The 20,938-nt window shown below is 48.1% G+C and overlaps 2 protein-coding genes and 1 pseudogene across 2 annotated transcripts; 2 read left to right on the top strand and 1 right to left on the bottom strand.

Moving 5' to 3' along the window:
* Nucleotides 1–1,716, top strand: LOC138942460 (craniofacial development protein 2-like). Its single transcript, XM_070312699.1, has one exon. It carries the CDS (start codon nt 1–3, stop codon nt 1,714–1,716), a length of 1,716 nt encoding a protein of 571 aa, XP_070168800.1.
* A 1,463-nt stretch (nt 1,717–3,179) lies between these two features.
* On the bottom strand, nt 3,180–4,418 carry LOC138942458 (zinc finger protein 862-like; annotated as a pseudogene).
* Nucleotides 4,419–7,213: 2,795 nt separating this feature from the next.
* Nucleotides 7,214–10,165, top strand: LOC138942457 (uncharacterized). The gene is made up of 4 exons (XM_070312698.1): nt 7,214–7,226; nt 7,389–8,658; nt 9,062–9,897; nt 9,990–10,165. Exons 1-4 carry the CDS (start codon nt 7,214–7,216, stop codon nt 10,163–10,165), a joined length of 2,295 nt encoding a protein of 764 aa, XP_070168799.1.
* The last annotated feature ends 10,773 nt before the right edge of the window (nt 10,166–20,938 follow it).

Raw genomic sequence — 20,938 nt, 5'->3', positions numbered from 1 at the left:
ATGAGCACTATGCAAATGTCGACAAATGAATCTAGTTTGTCTGGCGATCCGACTGACGATCGGCGCTGTCTTGCGTCCGGGGTAGACAGTGGAAAATTGGCTACCGGGCATGGGGGTGTGGACCACTGGGCACCACATGCGAAATATGCGACCAGAGATGATAAAAAATTCAGTGGTCGTGCTGAATGCCGGCTGGCAACCTGGAATGTTCGAGGACTTCAACAAGTAGGAAAGCTGGATATAGTGAAGAGGGAACTCATGAGGTGTAATGTGAGGATCGCAGGAATCTCTGAGACTCACTGGCAGGGGAGGGGTCACTTCCTAAGCAGCAGCCATGCGGTCTACTTCTCCGGATCTGACAACACAAGCCGCAATGGTGTGGCTTTTGTGATACCCAGCGGGCTGGTTGGTTCCGTCCTTGGCTATGACACTGTCAGCGATCGCATAATATCTGTTCGCATTAAGGCAGCACCTTGCGTGTTGAACTTCATCCAAGTCTACGCACCGACAGCCGACGCGGATGCAGAAGACATAGGCAACTTTTACAGCTCTCTGCAGGCAACCATCGAGAAAACCTCTAACCGAGAAATCACAGTAATCATGGGGGACTGGAACGCCAAAGTGGGACGCACCGATAACGATAACCACATTCGCAACGCAGTTGGGAGATACGGTATAGGAACTCGAAACGAAAGAGGCGACAGGCTTATCCAGTTCTGCATTGATAATAACCTTACAATTGCCAATACAGTCTTCAAACAACATATAAGAAAACAATACACCTGGACGTCACCAGATAACCGTACCAAAAACCAAATTGATTATATTTTGATCAACAGTCGATGGAGATCGGCCATACTCTCAGCAAAGACACTTCCCGGGGCTGACTGTGGCTCGGACCACAGGTTACTGGCTTTCAAACTTAGAGTAAGAATGAAAAGGTGTAAAGGAGCCGCAGTAAAGGCCAAATTACCGCCAGTTACTGACCAAGGTGCTTTCCTTAGCAGACTTAATCACGAAATAGCATCGACCGACATGGAGGAATTGACCGACCCAGATGATTTGTGGAACCGACTCAAGGGCGTCATCGGGACGTCTTTAGCTGAACAACAACCAAAAGAACGGGCAAAAAACCGTGACTGGATTTCGGCCAATACCTTCAAGATAATAGACGAAAGAAGAAAATTGCTAGCAACCGGCTTAAATAACACCGAAGCGGTAGACGAGTATCGTAGGCTATCGTCGTCCATTCAAACAAACTGTCGAAGGGACAAAAACAACTTCCTAAACGATATCTGTGCGGACATCCAACTTCACGCAAACCGATTTCAATCGAAAGACGTGTTCCACAAAATCAAACTGATCACGCGGAAATTCAAACCTCGCACATGGACTATCTCTGACGAGAACGGCGTCCCGGTCACGGAAATCGACAGCATAATAGAGACGTGGAGAAGATACTGTGAAAGGCTGTATGCGGAAGACGAGCTGGTGGTGCCAAGTGGGCGGGAAGAGTATGAACAGGAGCCACACATCTTGATGGAGGAGGTGGAAAGAGCTGTTGGAAGACTGGCCAATAACAAGTCTGCTGGTATAGACTATATAACAGCAGAGGTATTCAAGGCAATGGGATCTACCGGAACAAGAATTCTCATCGCATCTGTCAGAGAGTGTGGACCACCACAGTATGGCCCAAAGAGTGGGCCACCACCATAATAGTTCCACTCCACAAGAGGGGCCCAATCTGCAAGTGCGAGAATTATCGACTAATAGCATTCATCACGCATGCCAGCAAAATCCTACTACACATTATACATAGCCGACTGCAGCCGTTTGCCGACCGACAGATAGCCCCAGAGCAGGCTGGCTTTGTCAGTGGCCGCGGTACAAGAGAACAGATCCTGAATCTGCGGCAGCTGATCGAAAAAGCTAGAGAGTACTATATACCCATGTTCTTGTGTTTTGTAGATTATGAAAAGGCGTTCGATAACGTCAAATGGCACCTACTGCGGCCCATTCTTAGGGAAATGGGCTTTCCGCTGCACCTCATATATTTAATTAAAAATCTATACGAAAATAGCACAGCTGTCGTAAGACTCGAGAGTACCACCTCTGAAAAGAGTGTAATCAGGAAAGAGGTCAGACAAGGCTGCATACTCTCACCACTTCTGTACAATATCTACAGTGAATATATAATGAGGCAGGTGTTGGAGGACTGGAATGGTGGCGTGACCATAGGCGGTGAAAAGATCTCGAATCTTAGATATGCGGACGACACGCTGCTGGTTGCGAGGAGCAAAGAGGAGCTCCTTGCACTCATGGATAGGCTTAATAGCACCAGTTTGGATTATAAACTTCACATAAATAACACCAAGACAAAAATCATGATAGTCGACCGGGAACATGATAACTTCCCTGGCATGTCACACATTGATCGTTTCGAAGTAGTCGATAAATTTGTATATCTGGGCGCACTAATAAATAACCGGGGAGACTGCGTGGAGGAGATTCGCAGACGTATCCAGCTGGGAAGAGTGGCAATGTCCCAACTGACCAAGGTGTGGAAAAGCCCCAACATCACACGCCAAACCAAAATCAACTTGGTCAGAACATTGGTGTTCTCGGTATTCCATTACGCCTCCGAAACATGGACGGTACGAGCAGCCGACCGACGACATGTGGATGCGTTTGAGATGTGGTGCTGGCGAAGGATGCTGCGAATCCCTTGGACAGCGAGGAGGACAAACGTGTCTATACTGACAGAAATAAATCCGCCCCAAAGACTGTCCAGCTACGTGTACAGCCGCGTCCTCAAGTTCTTCGGATACATAAATCGCAGCAACACTATCGAACACCTGATAGTCCAGAGGAAGCCGGAAGGAAAGCAACGACGAGGTCGTTCACCAACCCGATGGACCGATACAGTTAAACAGCTCCTTAATACTAACATGGAGGAGGCAGTGAGGGCCACCATCAACCGAGACAGATGGCACACCACTATTAGGGGCGCTATTAGAAACATGGAAGGACAAGCATAGTCACCACACATCTGCCAAGATGGCAAGGACTTACATGATGATGTATTAAAATTTCGCGTGATTGAAATAAAGCATTAAAAGTGTTGAAGAAATTTAACGAATATTTTAAAAATAATAAATATGCTTTAATAAAATCATCATTTAACTGGGATAAAATAATTTCTGCAGATTTTAATTTGTTTTCAGTTAATGCCAAAATAAAATAATTTCTTAAAACTTCCCAAGTATTGTCTTATTATTATATTTGGGCATTCTTACATATAAACGTTCCTGAGACGAAGCGTCGCGGTCCTTAGTTACGCATATCTGGCGACTCGTTGCTAACGCACGAGCGGTGAGTGGGGGGCAATAGGCGTGAGCCACGGAATCGGGCCGAAATGTGCAAGTAAATCCCAGCACTGTTGTAAAACAAGCCATCTTGTATTCGATAATTTTAAAATTTTATTTTTTTCTACATTAAAAAACTCTTGAAATTCAGTTAAAATAGCACATCTCTTTGCACTGCCCGAAATATAAGTAGCAATACCTCTAATTAAACTTTCGCAAGATTGTGGCAATTTCTCGCAAGCTTTACTAGCTATAATGGCAGACAAATGACAAATACAATTTAACATTACTACACCCGGTATTTCTGATTGTAAACGTGAAAAAAAAGAATTATTGCATCCAATCATTACAGATGCATTATCACTTGCCATACCAATTATATTTTTAATAGGAATCTGCTTTTTATTTAAAGTTCTTTAAAAGATTCGTAAATTTTATTAGCTGAACAATCCGTAGCATTTAAAGATATTAAGTCTAATAATTGCGTTTTAACTTTATCATCTGGTGAGAAAAATTGTACAAGAACACACATAATTTTTAAATCTGGAATATCCGTGCTTTCATCAATTAAAATTGAAAATCTACGCGTTTGCAAAATATCAATTATTTTTTCAGTTTCGCGTCTTACAATTACATTTTTAACAATGTTAGTGCACTTTTTTCGGCCCCGTAAAAGATCGTGTACAATTTTAGAATCTATACAAATATTTTTTAATAAAGGAATTAAATGATCTGCAGTATAAAAAGCAATATTATGTTCCGAAAAAATGCTGCTAATTTTATTTTCGCGCGTTTAACTTTATCATTATGCAGACCATTGTTATTATTATGATCGGGGCTTTGAAGATTTACTTTATCTATATGTTTGGCCCTTTGCGAATGCCGTATTAAATCTGTTTTGCTACATCTGATGGTAGTATTGCATAAATTGCAAAAAGCTTTATTTTCAGTTGGATGGAAAGCCAACCATCCTTTAAAATTATCTTCATCTAGCCACGCATTAACAAAACGTCTTTCTTTCTTAATGGCTCCTTTTTTGTTTTTATCCTCCATACTAATAAAAAAATAATATCTATTTATTATTATTTACCTAGCCTATGCTTAGCCTTCTCTGGAACCCGCCAAAACTTTCGCGCCTAATTGCTCTTGTGTGCACACTACATACTAACTATAGCCGTCGCTGGATTTCTCTACCACTGCGCTGCGCATGCGCGAAAAAAGCGTCCCCGAGAACAACACTGCTCCCGATCCGGCAGAGTCAGTAAGACGCCTGGAGAATATCCTAAATCCTCAGAAAGCTCCTACGAGAGAGAAAACGGGGTTGGGCGTACCTAGCCTCCGCCGAGAATTTGCGGCATTTCGCACGAGTAGCCCTATCAAATAATCATTAGAGACAAACGGGATTGGGCGTACTCGACCTCGCCGAGCGTCCTCGGCACCTTGCAGATTTCCGACTACCTGCGTGAACCGATAACATTCACGTGGAGGGGAGTTCTCCGCCACGGATGAGTGTACCCGTCAATCGCCACGTTTCTGAGTCCGCAAATCCACATTGCGATTCCGCTAAACCGACGCTAATAAAATCCGCGCGCATTACGATCGACCGCCATCGATACACCAAACTCGCCATCGGTACGGAGCGATAAGTCCCGCGCCGAGGGACGACTCGGATCCCGTGACACCGATCGACGCGCAGGAATCAATACCGCCATCCCTACGCGTCAAGGGACCGCTCACCAAAGTTACCGAAATTACCACCCGCACGATCCTCGGCTCGACAGCTAGCGGCACCTGTCAAATCCACGCCGCACGATTTATAATCGATAATTCAAGTCTCGAAGACGGCAGGAAAGTAACCGCGCTGCATTATACGCAGTACCGCCCGCACTTGAATTAACCACGCGCCACCCGTGTACATTTACCACGCAGTATACATTCACGCACCGACATAATTATATAATACAGGCACACACGCTCACATTCCACGTACACATGCGCACCTGCGTATAGTTTATATTTCGGCGATCTCACACATATCTTATACATACAAGCGCGCACATTCATAACTCGTACACTTACCCACTCATTGTACATTACACACACTAATACAATAAATCTCTTTGTTACAACTACATAATTGTACGTTCGTATCTCGATACCCCTTTCACGAGCCCAGGATCCCGACCGAGCTGTTCTAGTCCGTCTCGCGAAAGCGGAACGTTACAAGGTTGCTCTAAGGTAGCACTAACTTAGCGAAGACTTAAATACAATCGATCCCTCGCAGAAATTGATTTCTTTCAATTAGTCACTTGCTTTTCAATTTGCGGTTGCATTCGTAGTATTAAACTTTTCCACACTCATACGGCAATATTGAAAATGTGCTTGATCATCAAGACGCATTTCATTTATAAAACAGTGACTATCACCTTGATTAATTCTTTCATGGATTATAGGCCTCACCCAATAACGTCTATTTCTTCTAGCACGCCATTTATGATAAACATATAGTAACATTAATAGCAATAATCTTCATCATCGATATAAAAGCTCTAAATACTCGTAATCATTTATTTTGATTTTGTCTGCCAATGTCTAATCAATTGGTATCAAAAGTTCTTAGATAATGTTATAGACGCTAACGCTTAACACTGTCGCTTTCGGTGTGAATAGCGATGGTGCTCATAAGCTAACATTTAGCGATTGCTGCTTGCTGCTACGCTTGACGTGTCCTGTCAGAACGTACCTATACCGGTCAGCGTTCTGACACTCTCCTATATCATCTATACTGAACGGTGGCAAAATAATGATGCTGGCCACTACATGGAGCTAGTAATACCTTGTCCGCTTCAGAATCCGCGTTTCGATTAATTATATTTGAAAGTGAAATATTTTTCTAAACAAGTCATTTATGTTTGTAAAATAAACTTTTACAGTGATAAATATTGCAGAACAATTGTACGAATACTGAGTGATTTTATATTTTCGTGATAAAAGAGTAAATGTGGATCAAACCTGAAAAATATGCGTTGCATCGTGCCAGACAGACCGAACGTCAGGTTATAACAGCAATCGTGAAAAAGTTCACTTTGTTCCGAAGAATGAAGAAAGACAAAAGGCCTGGCAAATTGTAATTAAACGTCCAGATTTGGTGCTCAAATGTACGCAAAGACTGTGTGAATATCATTTTAAAAAAAACGATATTCTTTGAGAACGAAAATTGTTCTCCGATCGAACTGTGTGTGTTGTTCGTAAAAAATATTCTTCCACATATATTGTGGCCCATACTTTCATCTTAGACATTGAGAATGTTTATCCCTGTTCCAGTCAACTTATAAAATTCCTCGATTGAAAGAAAGAGCCATTCCATTTTTGGGCAGAAAATGTCATGCAAAATGAGCAGATTGCAGTTGATACTCACGAAATTTTGCCAATGTCATGTATTCGCACAATTCGAAGGTAATAGAAATATTATATATTAAAAATAATATACTGTAAAATATATTATTAATAAAAAATATGTTTGCCCTGATTCATATATAAAAATTAAATGTTATATTTATTTTATTATATTATATTTAAAGTTATAAAAGTTACATTATTTTTATAGGTAGCTTTCAATGGTCCCCTCCGATGGTGCACCACCTTGCCGTGGTGGAGAGGCTCCCCTTCCGGTCTTGGAAGGGGTCTAAGAGTGCACCACACATCTCGATCGTCGCGAGAATGTGTTTTATTTTTATTTATTTTGGATGTATGTGTTGTGGAATGGATTGGGGTATTGTGGGGGGTTATTGAGGGGTTTATGGGGTTTTTATGGGGGGTTGTGTGGGATTGTGGGGGGTGTATGGGTTATGGGTGTGGGATGTATGTTTGTTAGGGAAGGGGTGATCGAGTGAGGTGGCGAGGTAGGTAACCTCTAGAAAAAATCCCGGGTAGGCCGAGCTCGTCAGGCGTGGTGAAGCCAATCGGCCTAGGTGAAGGAAAACACCGAAATCAAACCATCTTTCCTTGATACGCAATGGACAGTACAACGAAGGATAATACGTTTACTGCCGCAGTGGGCTTCGGATCCCACAGCGACCGGCGGGGGGGGGGGATTCCCGGTTCCCCCCTCGTCGTCATCCAACGACGGGCCACCAGGGGTGTTGCCGACGAGCACCCCTGGCGAGCGGACTATCGCCGATGATAGAGAGGTGAGGGTGGTCGTGCGAAGGATCGACTGGCCGGGCCCGGCTTCATCAAAGTCGGGGTCCCGGTCGCGCTCGGTCACGTCTGCGAGGGCGCACCCGTATAGTCGGGACGAGGCGGGTCGGGGCCAGAGCCTCACCCGCCAAGATGGCGGGAAGGTGGAAGGTGTGTCGCGGGGGGGCAGCAATCGCTCCACCCCCGTCTCCTCCTCCAGGACCTCGCTGGCCAGCGAGGGTACGGAGGACCACGCGTCTCCCGAAGAGGACGCAATGGAGGTGGACGACCTCCCAAAGAAGAGGGGACGCGGGAGACCGCCCACCACGGGCGAGTTCGTAGGCCTCCGCGAGAAACGCGAGGAGGAGGCCGCCCGCAAGCAGGAGAAGGAGAGGGAGCGTAGGGCCCAGAAAGCCCTATCGGAGGATGCTCCCCTCCCTCCGCCAAATAGGGGCCTTCAGGCCTATGAGGCGGAATGCGCCGAAGAGGTTTGGAATGCCCCGACCCCGGATATCGCGGCGCGGAGTATGGAGCAGGCGGCTGCCATAGACCGTATCGCCGTCTGCTCCGGAAATCTGCAGGGCTCTCTCCAGAAGAGGCTCAGGGAGGCCGCGGCCCTTGTCAGGGTAACGGCCAGCACCCTGGCGGAGAGAGCCCAACAGAACGAGGCGAAAGGGGAGCTAGCGGCCCTCCGCAGGGACATAAAGTCCCTCGGAGACCGCAATGCGGATCTCCAACGGGAGATCCGCGAGCTAAAGGAGGAGCTCGACGCGACTCGTCGCGCGAAGCCCCCCTCCCGGCTAGAACTTCCCGGTTCGCCCGGGGGGTCTCCCCGCAAAAGGCGGGGGGTTCCCCGGGTGAAGTTGGTGGAGGAGCTGGACGTTCCAATTAGACTGGAACGTCCAGCCGCGGGAAGGGGACAGAGGTCCCCATCGCCGGGGAGGGTTATGGGACGGGGGTCCCCAACGTCTTCGGGGGGGGGTATGGGACGTATGTCCCCAACGTTGGCGGGTGGCCGGGGTAATGCGGCGATGAGGCCCCCTTTGAGGGGTACCTCTGCGCCGCTCTCCGAGAGCTACCCGCCGGGAGTGGTCGGCGAGGGCGAGCGAGCTTGGTATCGGTGGTACACCGATCAGATCGCCGCCCTTGTCGACCTGCGGGCGGCAATAGGCCGGGGTGGGCCCCATGGACCCACCGCAACAGCCGGCCGCCCGCCTGGAGGGGCCTTCCCACCTCTCCCCCCTACCGGCGCTGTAGCACCGGGTCGGGGGGGGAAGAGGAGGAAGAAGAAAAAAGGGCGTAGCACGGGGGGCGAAGGGGGCTCTAAGCCCCCCCTCCCCCGCCCACTGTCCCGCGAGGCCCGCCGGCAAGAGCGGGAGGACGGGGGGGGGATGCCTCCCCCCGGCGACTCCCGGCCGGCAAGGCCCATGCAGGAGGTCCATCCTCCCCCCCCCACACATACCCGGCCAGGGCGAGCCCTGGTCTAAGGTGGTGGGGCGGAGGAAACGGACGGCTAGGGCGAGGGCCGCACAACAGGCCCAACCCCTAGCCAAGAAGGGAGCTGCCAGGCAGGCGCCTCCTCCCCGACAAGCCGGGGGGACGCGCCAGAGGCAGCGGCCTAATGGGCGTCGGGGAGGAGACGCCTCTAGGCGCAGAGTGCCCCGTTCGGCTGCGGTAACGATTACCTGCGCCGACGGGGCATATCAGGAGACGATGACCGTGGCCCGGAGGGAGATCGACCTCCCCAAGTTGGGGATAGACTCCCTCCGCGTCCGTGAAGCCGCCACGGGGGCCATGGTCATCGAGCTCACCGGGTCGGGTGAGAAGGACGGGCCGACGGCGGCACAGAGGGCCGACGCCCTCTACGCGGACCTTTGCCGAGTATTTGCCGGCAAAGAGGAGGTCCGACTCGCCCGACCTGTCAGGAAGGCGGAGCTGCGGATCCGCGGCTTCGACCGCTCCCTTACGGCCGCCGGCATAACGGCGGCCGTCGCCGGGGGAGGAGGCTGTGCGGCGGATGAAGTGCGGGTGGGAGACATTAAGTTCCCCACCCGCGGCTTGGGCACTGCATGGGTGCAGTGCCCTTTGAGGGCCGCCAACAAAGTGGCGGCAGCCCGGGCCATCCAAGTTGGATGGTCCCGGGCACAGGTGGAGCTGCTGGACAAACGCCCTCTCCAGTGTTTTAGATGCCTGGAGAAGGGACATGTCCAGCAGCACTGCAGCAGCCCCATAGATATACGGGGCTGCTGCTACAGGTGCGGCAAACCGGGACACCTGGCGCGGGACTGCGCCGATAATGTCAGGTGCCCGGTTTGTTCCGGACTGTGTCGTCCGGCCGACCATAGGGTGGGAAGTGCGAGGTGCACCCCCCCCCTAAAAAACGGCCGGACCGACGACGGGAGACGCTTCCGGCGGCGAGTGCTGCGGCGGGATCTCGGCCGGCAGAACCGGCCGAGGGTACCGCAGCACCCTCCGACACTCGCAAACGCGGGGCGGAGGATAGCGGGGCCTCCTCGGAGGCCCCTAAGGAGAAGAGGCCACCAAAGGCCCGGCCTGCAGCCGCCACCCCATCCACCCCTATGGCGGAGGTGGAGATGGCGGAACCGGGGGGCGTCAAATAATGCCCCCCTCCTTAAGCATACTGCAGGCCAACCTGAACCACGCCCGCCGGGCGCAAGACCTGTTCTTGCACAGCCTGGCGGAGCGTGGTTTCGGGTTGGGGATCGCGGCGGAGCCATATTATGTCCCGGAAGCCAATCCATGCTGGATCGGCGACCGGGCAGGCTCCGTCGCGATCACGTGGAGGAATGACCCCACACTCCCGCCTTGCACACCGGTCGAGGCCGGGGCGGGAGTGGTGGTGGTCAGGTGGGGGCCCATCTCCGTGCTGGGGGTTTACATCTCCCCCAGCGTGGGCCTCGCCCAGTTTGAGGCGTTCTTGGACGGGGTGTCGGCATGCTTCCGCCGACAGATGCCCCGTCCCATTATTGTGGCCGGGGACTTCAACGCAAAGTCAACGCGTTGGGGCTCCCGGTTCACGAACGCCAGGGGCGAGGCCCTACAGGATTGGGCGGCGGCACTCGGCCTGTGTCTTATAAACACAGGGTCGAGGAGCACCCTAGTGCGGTGGGAATCGGTCCTGGACCTTACGTGGGCCACCCCCTCCGCCGCACGAATGATAGTAAGTTGGCGGGTGGCAGAGTGCGAGACGCTCTCCGACCACCTCTATATAGAGGTGGTCCTAAATGCCACCCGCCACGGGGTGCTCAGCCGCGCCCAAGACCGGGGAGATGCCCGGCCGAGGAGATGGGCCCTCAAGAAGATGAGCCCGGACAGGCTGATCGCAGCCGTCCTTGCGGCCGACTGGCCGTGTCCCGGGGGGGAAGGGCGGGGGATTAATGAAGAAGTTGAATGGTTCCGGGGCGCGCTCAGCGACGCTTGCGACTTCGCGATGCCCCGGATCAACCCCCGCCCGCGAAGGGCGGCGCACTGGTGGAGCGAGGAGATCGCCGAACTCAGGCGAATCTCCGTCGCCGCCAGACGCCGTTTCACCCGGGCCCGGCGTCGACCCGACGCCGAGAGGACGGCAGAGGCGTATGGGGCGTTCCGTGCCGCTAGGAACGACCTCAGCGCCGCGATCAGGAGGGCCAAGGCCCGAGCATGGGACGAGCTCCTGCGCTCCTTGGACGCAGACCCATGGGGGCGCCCGTATAAGCTTGTTATGAACAAGCTGAAAGCTTGGGCGCCCCCCGCGACGGAAACTCTGGAACCCCAAGTCCTCGATAATATCCTGGGGACCCTCTTCCCATCCGAGGGTCCCCCTTTTGACGCGGGTGGTCGCCAAGACGCGACCATCCCGTGGTCGGAGGACTTGGAGGTTTCGGAGGAAGAGATGGCCGAGGTGATCCGGCGGTTGAGACTCCGGGGCAACAAGGCCCCAGGTCCCGACGGGATCCCCGGCCGGGTCTGGGTCCTGGCTTTGGCCCAACTGTCCGGGCGCCTGAGGCGGCTGTTTAACAGCTGCCTCAGGGAGGGCATATTCCCCTCAGCATGGGTGAGGGCCAGATTGGTCCTCATCCCGAAGGGGGGCAAGCCCAGCAACGCCCCTTCTGCATACAGGCCTATCTGCCTGTTGGACGAGGCGGAGAAACTCTTGGAGAGAGTGTTGGCGAACCGTCTCGTCCAACACCTGTCCCGGGGAGAGATGGACCTCCACCGAGATCAGTATGGATTCCGCGGGGGGCGATCGACCGTTGACGCGATCTTGAGCGTCCGGTCCCTCGCGGAGTCCATTATGGAGGAGGGCAGGGTGGTACTTGCGGTGTCGTTAGACATCCGCAACGCATTTAACATCCCGCCCTGGAGTATGGTGGGGAAGGCCGTGAACACCTTCGGCCTTCCCCCCTACATGGTGGAGGTCCTGAGAAGCTATTTCCGGGACAGGTGGCTGGAGTACCCCAACAACCGGGTACTCCTAAGCAGAAGGGGCGTATATTGCGGGGTTCCACAGGGGTCCGTGTTGGGCCCCACCCTGTGGAACCTCGCCTATAATAGGGTGCTGGGTATTGCCCTCCCCCCCGGCTGCAGTGTCGTCTGTTACGCCGACGACACTTTGCTGTTGGCCGGGGGAGAGAGCTGGGGGGCTGCGGTTCATATCGCCAACGTCGGGGTAGCGTGCGCTGTCCGCGCGATCCGTGGCATGGGCCTGCAGGTAGCGCCTCATAAGACCGAGGCGCTATTCATGCATAGGGGGGAGCATGGGGCTCCCCCCGCCGAGGCCCATGTCATGGTGGGTGACGTCTCCGTCCGGGTGGAAGACAGGTTAAAATACCTTGGTCTCTACCTGGACGCGGCCTGGAGTTTTGGCGCGCACTTTGAGCTTCTGGCCCCCAGGGCGGAGTCGGTGGCACTTAGCCTCGGCCGACTCTTGCCCAATCTCGGGGGTCCGGATGGCCGGGTGCGGCGCCTATACGCGAACACCGTCCGGGCGGTGGCCCTTTACGGGTCACCGGTGTGGGCGGACGCCCTGGTGGCCAATCGGCGCGGCAGCATGCTGCTGCGCAGAGTATTTAGGAGGGTGGCCATCAGGGTAGTCCGAGGTTATAGGACGGTGTCGCACACGGCGGCCTCATTATTGGCGGGGATGCCGCCCGTCGAGCTCTACGCAGACATGTACGCGCACGTTTACGCGCGTACGCGAGAGCTCGGCGGGCTCGGCGTGGTTTTGACCCCTAAGGTCAAGGCCGCCGTGAGACTCCAGGCTAGGCGACGCGCTCTGGAGAGGTGGGACGAACACCTCTCCAACCCCCAAGATACATCGGGGAGGCGCGTCGTCGAGGCCATCCGCCCTCATTTGATCAAGTGGGTCACACGGGCGGGTGGCGAGATGTCGTACCGTGCGACACAGGTATTTACGAGCCACGGGTGTTTCGGCTCGTACCTGTGTCGCATCGGTAAAGAGGACAGCGCACGCTGCCACCATTGTACGGGGGGGGAACGAGGACACGGCGCAGCACACGCTGGAGGTGTGCCCAGCGTGGGCAGAAGAGCGCCGTGTTCTCGTCAACGTAATAGGGGATATTGACTTCTCGCTCTCGAGCATCGTAGCGGCTATGCTCGAGAGCGAGGAGTCCTGGAGGGCGGTCTCCTCCTTCTGTGAAGCAGTTATGCTCCAGAAGGAGAAGGCCGAAAGGGAGCGAGAGCGGCTTCCCGGAGAACACCCGGGGGGCCGCAATCGCGCCCGACGGGCCCCCGGGGGTGGGCCGATGGGAGCCGGGGCAGCACAAGCCCCCGGGCATCCCAGAAACCCACCTCAGCAAAGGGGGGGCGCACGCAGGGGGAGGGGACGGGGTCGCAACCGTCCCCATCGAACTCCCCCAGCGAATGCGCGGGGCCCGGACAACTCGGGGGGACGTCCGCTATTTCGTCGCGGACGTCTCACCCCGAACTGGGCCCGGTGGTCGGAACCCAGGTGGGGTACCTGGGCTCGACCACGCCCTCCCCGGGAATAACACCGGGATGGCGACGAGAGGGGCGGTGGTCCCCCTCTCGCCAAGATAGGATGATGTCCCCATCAACAACGGGGACACTGGGGGAGACAGAAACCGCTCGCCCAGCGGGCACGGCCCATGGGCGGGGGGTCTCTCTGATGTAGTGCATACACCAGTTTCCAGAGAGGCCCCCTGAAACGCCCGAGATAGGCCACCCGGAGGGGTTTTAGTGGGTAGTCCCCGGCCGTTTGTTTAGGCCGGGGGTAGTCCCACATAACCCCGCCTCGAACCCCATCGAGGCGCGGTATGCGTAAAGGCATTTCCCCTCCGTTACAAAAAAAAAAAAAGGTAGCTTTCAATGGTTACTATTTTCGAAACTTACGAGATATTGCACAAAAGAAAAACAATTTAAAACGACATGGAATATTACTGATCGATGAGATGTCTACTCCTGAGAGTATCAGCGTTAATTCAAGAACGCTTACTTACAACGGGTTCATCGATGTTGGCGAAAGTGAAATGTAATCTTCAGATTTATCGGAGAAGACAAATCATGTTTTAATGTTCATATATCAGCTGTTGTCCGAATATACACAATTTAAAGAGAAAAAATTGGAGCAAAGGTTCATTGCATTGTAAGTGACGGTGCTGCTCTAAACCGTAAGTTTTAGAGCAAAATGGGAATAAGTGGAGATAAAGACAATTTGCAAAACCACTTCCCATATCCGATAGTCGAATGCCAAAATATCTATGTTTTCTTTGACACTCCTCATCTAATAAAAATAATCAGAAACCGACTGTATACGTTAAGTTTGCAGATATGATATTCTACATAGTGTTGCGTCCGCTGGTTCAAGAATCGCGATAGCGGATCGCGCGCTAGAAGCGGCGCGCGCCCCTAAAGAACGAGTCGCGTCAAGGTCGAATCGGGAGGAACCGCCACCCCCCGAGCGCCATCTCTCGAGCGCTCTCGGCGACTCGTATCCCCCCCCGCTTCCCCCCCACCCGCGCTTCCCCGCTCGCCCTACTTACCCCCCCCCATTCACCCGTCCAGCTCGAACTTCCCCCCCCGCGGGCGCCAACAAACTGCTCCAAAACTATCTCTCTCTCTTCCTCTCCAACGGTACCCTCTCTCTCACATTCATGACAAAGTGAGCCAAAAAGCATCCTTACTATTCTACTAATATCCACGAGTATCCGTGGGAAAGACGCAAGGAAATCGGTGATGGAAACCATGCTGGTCTTGAGAAATATAAAAAATAACAGCTACCCCTTGCAATAGAATTTCCTCGCACACCGCGTCACTTCCGCACCCGAATAGAAGGACATTCGTTTAAGGAATAGGAATAACTTTATTAGAACAACAATACAACAACGTAATAAACGATAATCGAATGTAAAAGACGGAGCTGTCTCAAATACGGCCGTACTGCAAGACAGTTACACAAAATCTGACATGACTGCCGTTGTTTATCAACATTGCATAACAACCTCTTGGAAACGATCCTTCTCTATGATCTCGCTTCAAACCGATCGCCTTTAACGCGACATAAGGACGTAACAATAGTCTTAATTACAATATATTAGCAATACAAATCGAATTATTTGGCTGTTTTACAGATGGACCCGCAAGAAACCTCAATCATATGGAGACATGTTGTACTGATGCACGAGAAGGATAAAACTATACTAGGACAATTACGAGTATATCCGAAATTGTCAGCCAACCACTTGACTCTTAGCAACTCGGCAAAAATGAAAGTGCATCTCGCAGTCCACATATACTTGACTCGTTCCATATTATAACGACAAATCATTTGATGTTGATACTGATATTACTACAAGAGAAGGATAATGGCTGCATTTATAAAAACATCTCTAACGTTCATTCGCTCGTTGGAGATATTCAACAAATCCGTGGCTCAATGATTACGATTCTACAACAACTTCATATCGGAGTTGAAGAATTCTGAAGCTATGGCGAACTTCTGCTTATGTATCAACGATTTATTTGACAGTCTGAATCGAAAAATAGCTACGCATGGATTGACACCAGGCAATGCCGACTATAAGGTGGTTACTTTATCTTTTAATAGTTAACTCAAACAATAGCGATCTACAAAAACAAATAAATAAATTGTAATCCAAAAATCATATCACGTAGTTTGATTTTCTTTTTATTACAGGTGTTGCAGAACTCGCTGTAGAAACTAGATGCTTGGGAACAGAAAGTGCGCGATTGATTGTTGTCAGAAACATCTTTTCTGACAAACAGTAGAAGGTCTTCGCGTAACAATAAAATCCACGCTCGACCTTACCCAGTATCTTTTGCAGCATTGTGAAGTTTCTTATGTACTGACTGGAAGAATCAATCAAGATGCTCTTGAGGTTTGCTTTCACAATCCTTTCTTTTCAACATTCCTTTTCTTTCATGATCCCTTGTTCTATCCATAACAACCTCAGCATGTAACAAAAAAGGTGATTGACTAAATCTAATTTTTTAATTACTTTTTATGTATTAAAATTACGATTTGTATATAAATTATCATCTCATTGTAGTAAATATGCTTCATTGAGAAATTGTACATTTATAATTTAGTGTTGCGCGGCAATGAATAATAAATTTCAACTATCAGACCCTATACTAAAAAATTAGATAACCAAACAGTCTGCAAATACTATTGCAGTGCTATTTATAAAATAAATGTTAGTTGCTGTTAGTGAGAGAAGTGGACGCGAGAGCGACGAGTGCCGCGATAGCGGTAACTTCGATAAGTAAGAAGGACGATGGAAGCTGGAAAAGAACAAGCGACGGTAAATATAGCGAAAAGGAGACCCAGTCCAAATGACCTTGATTTTGATATATGTTGACATATTATAATTCTGAATAACTTTTTCTTCTAATTTAATGGTTGCTTATTGCTTATTAAAAAGTTATTAACAAAAAAAGTTTGAAATATATCAAAGTACATGCACAGGAAGCAGATGAGTGCGAGCGCACACACACACGCACACACATACGGGAGGGGGGGGGGGTACAAGGGGGGCTTTCGGCCAATAATAATGATGATGGCGATGGTGGCGATGGTGGCGATGGTGGCGATGGTGGCGATGGTGGCGATGGTGGCGATGGTGGCGATGGTGGTGATGGTGGCGATGGTGGCGATGGTGGCGATGATGACGATAATAATAATAATAATAATATTTGCTGCGCACTCCTTCTGAAACAAACAAAGAAATCTTATTAACATATTAATTTAAAATTTTAAAATTTTAAAAAAGTACTTACAGTTACTTTCCTAGAGATGCAAGCTCTTTCTCCTTTTCCCAATCTTCCTCCGGCTCCCAATTCTCTTCCTCAGTATAGGGCTCATACCCAAAAAGCGGCCAAAAGCAAAATATATCATCGTAAATGCGTAGGTGAACGTCCGCCCACTCGTGGGCCTCTCAGGTGTCACTCTATAAGTTTGCATGCACTCACCGTATATTTCCGCGGATCCATCACATGTACCGCCGTACAACATCAATATGCACAAATTGAAATATAATATCTAATAAATAATATACATATACATCACACATAATGTTGCACACGAAAACACTGAACACTACTTAATAGATTATTGCGAAACATTAGTATTTTCGAAATATATAATAGCTTCTATTCACTTCTTTTTAAACTTACTTCAATCGTTGTGAGATACTTTGCGACGGGCATAACGGCATAGACATCGTCTCGATTAAACATTTTAGATTAAGGAATTTATCTCTAACAAAGAACGCTTACCTTCTGCACATGATAAGAAGACAAAAATAAGCATATTCCCACGGATAATTATCTAGTTAAAGTCTTTTAAATATGAATGTATTATTATAATATGTAAACCACTATCGAACAGTTTTGAACAGTTATCAAATGGCTATCGAACAGTTTTGAATAGCTATCAAACCTTGAACAGCTTTGAACAACTACTGAACGGTTATCGAACAGCTTTGAACAATTATCTAACGGCTATCGAACAGCTTTGAAAAGTTATCAAACAGCTGTCAAACGGCTATTGAACAGCTATCGAACTGCTATTGAGCAGCCATCGAATCACTTTGAACAGTTATCGAACAGCTATTGAACAGCTATAGAACAGCTGTTGAACAACTATCGAAATAATATCAACTACATAAAAGGACAAATTAATTACTTATATACCAATAAAATAAATATTTAAAAAATTGTCTATAGACATGTAACATTTATATTTTAATCAAATGGCTGACACTGCTATCTATCGTCACGTACTGAAATTTAATACTCGCATACTGGGATAAGAAAGAGGAAAAGAAAAGAATAAAAGAGTATAAAAATATATTTTAACAATAGTTTATTCTAAATAACGTTTAGGTAAATCTTTATGATGATTCGTCCACCAATTGAATATTTTAAATACATTTCGTAAAGCGCAATTTTTAAAATCTTTTTCACAGCACATAGTATTAGTAACACCTAGCTTATTTAACAAAATGATATCTTCATAGTCTACATCCAATCTCAATAATAACATCGTTTCTCGCATCATCATCAAGTATATCGGCTAGCCATTCTCGTTTTTCGCATCCTTTAACGTACACGATAGGAGATGATTCATCTTTCTCTTCCGTCGTATTCATCACAGCTCCCGTCGAACGCCTAGCGAAGCTGTATGGAACATTTCCATCCTCCCATTGAAGTCCAATTGGTGACGTCCAATTAGCCAGGAAGCTTGGCATCTTTCAGATTTTGTAAGCACATCCCATGGTACGGGACTTGCAAAAAAGTAATGAGAAAAAACAAATCCATTTCTCAGTATCGCTACTTCCTTTAAAAATAAAGTTTCTCGCGATAATGAACCCTTGCAGATCTACAAATGTTGGCGTGATCATGCTAATAATATTACTGTACGATTGCAAGAATGATGTACAACTGCTGTCGATCGTCAAAATCTTAATCTTTATATATTTTTGACATTGGAAGGGATATTTGCTGATCTAAATTCCGTAGTTCGTAATTTTACAAACTAAATATGTTAGTCAATGGGCAATATTCAACAACGCGATCGTGCAAGATGAGACAATAGGCGGTAATATTTGCCGGTATATCCTCCTTGCACTTAAACTCTAATTTCACATCCACAGTGGAATTTTTGACAATCTCGTTTTGTTGCGAACAATCAATAACCACGAGAGGACCACAATGTAGAAATTTTGAAATGTTTAATAGCAAACACATCATCATTATCACATCCGTAATAAGATTTGCAAAAACGAGAGTATATATCGAACAAGATGGCGAATCTATTTTTATCGAAATCTAAATTAAAATCATCGTAGGGTTAAAATTACAAATTTAAATAGAGTCTAACATCAATTTGCAGTCATCGAATGTAGTAATATCTTTTGACATAGCATTTTTCTGCCAGTCTGCAATGCAAAGATCACGTATCGCGGCTTCTCTAGCTGGAAGACAGCTTTCACAGTCCACGAATGTTTGGTCATATGCAATAGAGGAAATTTATATAGATCCCAAGATCGAAAACTCATATTTAAGTATTGCCTACTTTCCAACGCGCGTAGCAAAGATAGTTTATTGATCTCGCTCAATATTACATGGGGCATACGCCACTGTATTTTGAATAATTTGATATTAGCTTCTGTCGAAGCATATACGACCAAATATACAATTGTAGTCATTGCGTGAATGTATTAGAATAAATTCGTGACGAGTATTAATCACAACTTGCTTATAATCTTCGCAAAAACCCAATAGTATGTTTAAGGGCAAAATGTTGTTGAAGTACATTTTAACAGCATTGTCTGACATATTCCACGCAGCATTCTCCACGATTTTACCTCTCTCTGCTGTTAGAGAGACATAGATTTTAATCGTGGAAGTTATTCCAACGTTTGTGTTGCGGTCAATCTTCACGTTGTTGAGTTCATATCGAAGTTCATCAAACATAAACGCGACACAATTATTTCCCAATACCACTCTTCCCCCTACATCCACTTTATGCACCATCAACTTTCCCTCGTATAGAAAGCTTTCACATAATAACGTGTACAAATCCTGATGTTGTATCGGTATCCATATCTCATCGCTATATCCAAGTCTTGTGTTGGCATATGGATTGTATGTATGAGTCTCAATCTTGACGATACAATCATCAAAAATCAGCTCGCCTCCGATATTCAAAATGTCAATCATATTGTTCAAGTATTTCGTACGACAAATTCCAGTGATTTTAAAAATTCACTGTTCAACACGCTGAGCTTCTTTTTAGTGTAACCAGATATACGATTATTATCATCTGATACCGCAGCCACTCGCCTTCTCGCAAAAATATTGTCTCTTGTAAAGATATTGTCTTCCGTGTGCTCCGTGCTTTCGTTCAACACAAGCATTTCATTTGTCATACTCTTTATTTTTGCCGCCGCTGTAAATGCGATCTCACGGTAATTTCCTCTCCTCGAAAATCGAGCAAATGTCCTTCTTGATCAACAATGCGTATCGTTAAATCAGTCATCAATTACTTGCGACGATCGGTAGATAAATGATCTGTACTGGCGTTTCCGATATCTTATATCCTGGTGGCACGCTCGGTGAAAATTCATGTATCGTGTGTACGCGCTTGTCATCGCTGTACGCGCCAGTAGTTATGCTGCATTTTATACGAATAATATTTACATTAATAATATTTATTCGTACATCCGATTCGTGCTATCTTCGAGGTTGTAATATACGATTCGATGAGAATTCCAACAACGATCCTACGTTGTTTGATTTACTAAAATTTATTCTATAGACACATTTGATTTTACTTTTTAGCATATTATGATTAGCGCGAAGCATTATTGGATATTCACCGTGTTTTTTGATATTATCTTCTTTCTCTTCTGACATTTTCGTCATCAACGATATCGTTGGAACCAACTACGCGTCGATGTTGTAAAATTGCACGTAGGAGATACTCGTTTATAGCGTGTAATTCGTACGATTCCTTAAGAATCATAATTTCCTTGTCGTCGTTATCAAACTAAAATTTATTATTCCAAGAATTCATATTCGGTATGATAAATTTCAAAGTCTGTTAAACCAAGCTTGTAATCGTCATCGTTTAAATCTATAGCCGCAAAGTAGCTCATAGCAGGAACGCTACTCTTACCAGTCATGCTGGAAAACTGTCGAACGAATACTGAGTCGCGATGGTGAATTGTTAGGCTTTAAATTCATATCAATCATCTACTGTTTGAAGAAATCGTACACACAATTGTCCACAAATATACTTTCATTATAATTTTGATAGGACGTGTGATTATATTCTATATTTGCCACATTCTGTCCAAAATATCGCATTAGTTCCTTGAGCGGTTGAA

Source organism: Polyergus mexicanus, unplaced genomic scaffold, assembly GCF_030449975.1.
Source record: "Polyergus mexicanus isolate NDT 795.1 unplaced genomic scaffold, iyPolMexi1.0 SCAF_22, whole genome shotgun sequence".
NCBI lineage: Eukaryota > Metazoa > Arthropoda > Insecta > Hymenoptera > Formicidae > Polyergus > Polyergus mexicanus.
The sequence above is the reverse complement of the archived record's forward strand: the minus strand, read 5'-3'. Positions and strand labels throughout refer to the sequence as shown.